We start from the raw sequence: 7,362 nt of genomic DNA, 5'->3' as shown, positions 1-7,362 counted from the left end.
TAATTCAGAGAAAGGGGTTGGGTTCGTAGCGGTAGCACCTCACACTCTAGTCACCATATTGTGGTTTTTATTCTCACTGCTAACACCATCCCAGTAATACTTTACTGAATTATGCTAAAAAATAAAAAAATAAAAAACATTGCACTAATTCAATCAAATATTTAAAGCAGGCCATGCCTCCCCTCCAAAGTAAACAAATTTGTGAGGTCATCAAGTAAAGAAGAGAACAAACCCCAAAAAAGTAAAATGAAAACTTAAATTCTCCTCTGGCCAGGGATAAAAAGCAAAAGGCAAAAAAGCCCCAAAATCTCCCACATTCTTGTCAAACAAATGATATACACACAAAATAAATCCATTATCAAAACAATGGATTTGCACCAAATGAATAAGCCCATCACTTTCTTGCTTCTTCTCACTCAAGATCTACAAAACTGCTCCTTTCTATCTCTACATCTTCTGCCTTGACATATGCTGGAGGACCAAAACTCCATGAAAGCATTCAGTTCATAATCTCGAGGTCAAGAACTGATCTTCTCTCTCACATTATGGAACTGGTCTTTTATCTCTCTTACTGAAACTGGCAAAGATCCTTCCTGAGCTTTTGAGAGAAGAGCCGGCATGCCTCGACGCTGAGATCGATCGCCGCCGATAAAGCTATGAAAACCGCAGCATCAGACACACACATCACATGCTTCAACCCCACATGCACCACAGGGCCCCCGCCCACCGTCGATCCCATGACAAACCCCGTCTCGTAAACCAGGGGTCTCTCTATCATTCCCCTAGAATCCTCCTCCCAGCTCAGAGAATTCTCTCTCATCGACTGATCTTTCTCTCTCATACCCCCATAACTCAGAGACCTCTCTGTCATCGACCAACTTTTCTCTCTCAAGACCCCAAAGCTCAAGGATTTCCCTCTCTTCAACTGAGGCTTCTCTCTCATCCCTGCACAATCCTCCACCGCAGCGGGAGCACTTTCTCTCCTCGACCAAGATCTCTCTCTCATTACCCCAGAATTCACACTCAAAACATTCTCTCTCATGCTCGGAGAACTCACTCTAGTGGACCCTCTTTTCTCTCTCATGCTCTTAGGCTTCTCTCTCACTCCTCCATGAATCTCTCTCATTGTTGAGGATTTCTCTCTCAATCCAGTGTCGATTACAAATTTGCCACCTTTTTTTAGGCAAAGAGATGATTCGACCATAGGGATCGAGCTGTTCGAATCCAAAAACGAAGAGACCAGAGCGAAACGATAGCCTAGGGACTCAACAGGTCTGGGTTCACGCCAAGCCTCGAGCTTACCCCATGGCTGCCAATGTCCGTCGAGCCCGGGCCTAAGGATCAACCATGAGCCCGGGTTCGAGGGTCCAACATGGTTTGAGCCTGGTGAGGCCACAAATGGAGTGATCATGGAGGCAGCAGCAACAGGAGAGCCAGAGAGATCATGGATGATCACCATCCACCCTTTTCTCTCTCTTCCTCTTCTCTCTCTCTCTCCACCCCAGCTTAGCCACCTTCTCTTGGTTTTGTTGTCTCTTGTTCCATCACATTGCGTGGAGCAGGAGCTGCATTGAATTGGGCAAATAACTAGATGATTAACAAGAAAAAGGGAACTGTGAATTTGTGAGTGAGAAAGAGTGAAAGAGAGAGAGGAGTTGCCTTGAGCATTAGTGATCAGAGACAACGAAACAATTTTAATGGTTTAACTAGCAGAAGAGAAAAGAGAGAGAGAGGAGTTGCCGTGAGCATTATTGATAAGAGAACGAAACAATTTTAATGGTTTAACTAGCAAAGGAGAAAAGAGAGAGAGAGAGAGAGAGAGTAATATCATGCATGATTAATCAGCCAAAAAAAAAAAAACCTCAAGTGAATATGTACGGACATAAAAAAATTTACTAAAATACAAAACAAGTTTAAAATTATTCAGAGGCTCGGTCAACTTGAGATTTTTTATTTTTTTTTCAAAATTATCTATCGGTCTGAAAATACTATCTTCGGCTCACTTTTTTTTCTTTTTTAGTTTTTTCGATAGTAGGACTGTCACCTAATATTTAAGATAATACCCAATCGGTCTGATGTTAGCATCATCCGACCGCCTTATGTGGTGCTCTTCAAAGCAGTATGAGGTTCGCATCTTTGGACTGCAAAGACTGCCTTTGTTAAGCATGCAAAGGTGGTTCAAGCTGCCCATTTTCGGATTGCCTTCTTTGGTGCTCATAAGGGTGGTCCAAAGTTGACATCCTCGGACAGCATTAGCTTATTTTTTTGCTAAAAAATAAGGCGAGGATGCCACCCTATTTTGGGAGTTGGCATGCCCCACACAATAAGATACTTGCCTACTAACAAAGAAAATTAAAATTAAAAAAAAAACAATTTTAAAAAAAAATGAAAAAAATAGGATGACCAACCTTCGTAATTTTCACTCAAAGTTGCCCCATTTTATATTTTCCTTTTTATTATGTTCGTAATTAAATTAGAATTAAATGGAAAAAAAAAAAGTCATGAAGAAAATTAACAGACAAGTAAACATTCAGATTTTGGGAAACAGAGAGATCGAAACAAAGTGGGTGCAATTGTGAAGGAACCAAGAAATCATGCGGAATCATTAGGGGTAAAAAACTTTAATATTTCCATACCCCGAGACTGAGAGTTTCCTTCCTTGACTTTCAAAATCTATAGATTAGGGTGGTTCATATGTAATAATAACTACTTTTAAATCCCTTTGCCTTTTCTCACTAAATAATCCATGTTCTTGACTCACTGTTTGCTACTATGCTCGTCATATAGAGATTCTCGCTTTCTGCATTATAGCTCTCTCTCTCTCTCTCTCTCTCTCAATTGTTCAAGCGCAATTGTATTAGCTTAAACAATTTGGGCATCAGGTACAATGTATTTGGAGAAAGGGTTTTTTCTGTTAGGCTATACCAATACTTTTGAATTGTAATACAAAATTTTTCAAGTAGAGGTATTGTTTTTTCATTTAGAAAATTAAAATAGATATTTTTATAAAAAAAATAATGATATTCTATTATATTTTTATAAAAAAAATAATGACATTCTATTAACAGTTAGAAAAAATTAATGCATTCTGTAGTTGATGTCTCACGCCATAACGGTTATATTGTTAATAAATATTTTTGTTAACTATTAAAAATTTCTAGTTTACCAAAAAAAGCAAAAATGGCACCTTGACCTGTTCCTCCCATTTGGTTAGTTTTCTCATTCTTTTTTTTCCCCCACGACAAAAATATGAAATCGGCCAACTTTTAGGACCCCACCAAATGAAAACCTTAAAGAGTGAGAAAATCTTAGAGAGAGAAAAGTTACTTGTCGTTTACATAGAAAAATAACTAAAGAAATAAAAAACAAAACATACTTGGAACGACCATATTTAAAATCTAACGAATGATTGTGACCTTGTTGTTGTCTTTTATATATTTTTTAAAAAAAAACTTACATTTCTGAAAAAATTACTGGAACCTTTCGAAAAAATATAATAGAGAGGGAATAAGAAAACTTGCATTGGCTAAGTCAAATCCATATTTTCTACATTTTTTATCCTATAGAAAATAGGGAAATCTACATAAAAGTCCCATCAGTTTTTAGAATTCAAAAATATTTCATGGCGCATGCAATCCTACATCTGCTTCGACGCATCAAACATCCATCTTAAAGATAAGTGTAAAGTTGTGGCCTGTCTAAACAAACATAAAAAGGACCAAGGGCTTAAACTTTTTCATCAAAACATTACAATATTGAGTCTTTAAATTTTTTTTATATTAATGATCTCCTCCATAGAGATCATATATTCCTTAAGAAATATATAAAATTCCATTAAATAGATCATGGGTGTGGAGATGTTACATGTCATATTGAGATACATAAAAACTATATCTTTTATGTTTATTTTTGTTCGTTTAAATTTGAGGGTCCATACTTCTCATTATCATATATCTATAAAAATATTAACAAATAAAATAAATAATATTACCAAATGTGAAGTGTTTGTTTTATATATTTCTTCATGCGTGATGCAAAAAATTCAAAAATACCCCAAATTTTAATTTATTATTAAAAATAGAATTAAGATATATCATACACTCCTCAAAAATGAGACTTGAGTGTGATAAGTTAAATTCTTTCAAAAATAAAACATAACTTTTTGTAAAATTTCATAAAAATGAAAGAAAAAACTAATAATGAAACTAAAATTGAAACTTACCGTGATCTCGAATAACGATCGGCAGAAAACTTGCAACTAAAAACAGGCTGCTTTCTGCTCCCTTGTATTTGATACACAACCGGACTACACTCTGGCTCCCCACCAAACTCGAACACGAATCTCGGGTCGGGCTCAACTCGAACCACCAAATGGAGCCGAGCCGAGGCTAAGTCGATCCACCCGCTCCGAATCACAAATTGACTCGGATCAGTTGGCTCGAGTCCAACCCTTACTTTACCCAAGAGCCTTCTCGTCGTCATCCCACACGTGCGAGACTCGCTTGTCATGTAAACCTTTATGGAAACGCCTGGCTTGGATTTTCCGGCGAGTATCTGGAGATTCTCGCCAGAAAGAGAGAAACCGGCCGCTGGAAATTTACTTTCCGGAGCATGGCAATTGTTCGAAATTATGGGAATTGGGGCGCTCTGTATTGGGAATTTGAGGAGCTTGATTTCGCAGAAGCAATGGTGTTTTCGATTTGAGGTTGGGATTTTGAGGGCTAGGTTTTGTACCAGGATCTTGACGAAGGGGCACGGGTCCATGGTGTTTTCGGCCTATAATTGGACCGAAAATTTGCCTGAAAAAGTTGGATCGAGAAATAGGAAGGAACCAAAATTAATGATTGGTTTTCTATGAGTTGGGGAAAAGATTGGGGGTTAGTGAGATTAGGGTTTTTCTTCACTTGAAAGTGTTGCAGAGACCTAGTAAGAAGCTAGGGTTTACTTGTTCACTTTGAATTGAGCTCAGAAAGAGAGTTTCACTCAAGGTGTATTAAGAATTGAGATCATCTTTATTGGCCAAATAAGTTGCAGAGGAAAAGAAACAAAGCCTTCTGTTGGGTTCATTTAACGGAAAAAGTTGCAGAGGCCCTGGAATAAACATGAATTATCGCAGAAAAGTATCCACGAGGCTTCAAGGTGACTGAAAGTTTCGCCGGAAAGTTGCAGACGAGGTTAATTTCCGGTGAACATTCGCCGGAAAAGTCGCCGGTGATCGGGGTTATTTGTAGCGTAGGGTTAATGAGGACGAGAACGTTAATAAGAAAGGTTGGAGTGATGGGCCCCGGGAGCTAGCCTGTTGACAGGCTGGACGTGACGTGGAATGGGTTCATGTGGGGCCGCCACCTTATGACGTGGCATACGTTGGAGCTTTTCCCCTAACCGAGATGATTACGTAAACATAAGATCCCTAAATGACTAAACTAGCCCGAATGCTTTACATAATATACCAAATGCAGCCTTCGCTCTCAAAGACTATGAGTGGGGAAAATCGAGGGACTTCGCTGTCTTTCTAGCAAATGTATGGATAATTTCTGAAATAAAAATTTAGTTAAGAATTTAGTTTACTTGAAATTATAAAATCTGAATTTGGTATCTAAAACAGAACCGATAAATCTTCTGGTAAATTTATAATCGTTTTGACTAATTTTGTAATATAATAAAATTTAACCTCTAAAAACATGTACCATGCCTGCCCGTTTGAGTTGGGAATCGCTCATTGTTATCCGCACTTTTAAACAAGAAAACATTAGATTTACATGACTTTTTTTTTTCCATATGTATAGCCTGACTTGAGGACTATACATAGAAACGTGCTTGGGTCAAGACCATAGTTAGCAAGTTGCCGATTTAATAACGACTTTTTCAAAAAAAATGGTGTTTTTTTTTTAAAAACGATTTAATATGTGATTTTTCAATAGATCGGTAAAAATACGCTAGTAAGGAGTTTAAAACGCGACTTTTCAAAATTTGAAAAAATCGTGTCAAAAAATATTTCCTATTAATATACTCTGATGGTTCTCTGCTATGGATATGGTGCGTATTTTTTCGGGTGGTTATGGGTAGACTATAGTTAGCAAGTATAGGGTAGACAATTTATTTTTAAAAAGATGAAAATTGAATTCACCTACCCAATACTTATCTTGACGAATAGAATAGATAATCATCTTATGATTTAGAGATATATCACATTGAATATTTAAAATTTATATTTATAGGGAGGTCATTTTTATATTGGGTGATATATATAGAGTGAAAGCATTACTCCCCACTACTAATAATTTTTTCTATGCTGAATGATATATATATATATATATATATATATATATATATATATATATAGTTTTAAAATTTCTAATATTTTAAATATATCCGATTTGTTGAGCCTAGTCCAATATATTCACGATCTCTTTACCTTAAGTATTTTTGCCGATCCATATTTTTAACCATTTTTTTTATCCGACATTTTAAAAAAAAAAACGGTTAGTTTCCAATTTCATGGTGAGCCGATTTATTAATAATCCCCTGATTGCTAACTATGGTCAAGACAGTAGAAACTAGTTTTTCAAAGCCCAAAAGTTCCATTCCTATGTAACCATGTCAAAAAAGAAAAAGATATTATAGTTATCAAGGATATCATAGTTGTCAAGATCAGACCGGCCATCAAACCATAAGGGGAAGTTTTTCAATTTTGTTTATACAATCGAACCACTCAAATCCAAATGGTCCAAGAGACCAAAATTGATCAAACACTTATTTTGGCTCGTTTTCAATGAAACCAATTTTGTTTTAAACCAAAAAATCTCAAGGCACTAGTCAACAGTCTAATCGGTCGGATCAAGGAGTCTGATATTGTTTGATAACTATACTTGAAACATTTAGGTATCGTTTGATAACTAACCTTGAGACATTTAGGGCGTATTTAATTTGTAGAAAACCTGGTTTTGGCGGTATCCACTTTTTACCTTAAATAGAAAACATGGAAATTACATCTTCCATGGAAGTGCATACCCCAAGTTCCAATGTCTTTTACACTCCATGTTTTTATATTAAATATATCCACTTGACTATAAAACTTCCTTGTATAAAAACACAAAAGTGTTACAAAGACGCAGTTTTTAAAACCAAAACTTCCCGAAATCAAATGCGCGATTATTTTCATTAAAAATATTGGTACATAAATGTAGAGTGCCGTCAGGATCCCTGGCTTGATTGCTTAGAGCGCTATGCTTGGATTTTGCAACACTGTGAATCCCTAGTTCGAATCCGACTATTAATGGCCTAATCTACCCAAAAAAGAAAATTTATGAGATTCCTCTATATCTCCTTTTCCAATTTTCCCCACAATTAATATAAATAAAT

General features: G+C 36.3%; 1 protein-coding gene across 1 annotated transcript; it reads right to left on the bottom strand.

Annotated features, from left to right (window-relative positions):
• Positions 1–139: 139 nt before the first annotated feature.
• Positions 140–5,249, bottom strand: LOC18443471 (uncharacterized). Its single transcript, XM_020672966.2, has 2 exons — positions 4,223–5,249; positions 140–1,565 (listed from the first exon to the last, which is right to left on the bottom strand). Exons 1-2 carry the CDS (start codon positions 4,762–4,764, stop codon positions 569–571), a joined length of 1,539 nt encoding a protein of 512 aa, XP_020528625.1. The 5' UTR covers positions 4,765–5,249; the 3' UTR covers positions 140–568.
• Between the last annotated feature and the right edge of the window lie 2,113 nt (positions 5,250–7,362).

This window comes from Amborella trichopoda, chromosome 5 (assembly GCF_054954075.1).
Source record: "Amborella trichopoda isolate Santa Cruz 75 chromosome 5, AtrichopodaSantaCruz75HAP2 v2.0, whole genome shotgun sequence".
Lineage (NCBI taxonomy): Eukaryota > Viridiplantae > Streptophyta > Magnoliopsida > Amborellales > Amborellaceae > Amborella > Amborella trichopoda.
Note: the sequence above shows the minus strand (reverse complement) of the source record. Positions and strands in the feature narration are given on the sequence as shown.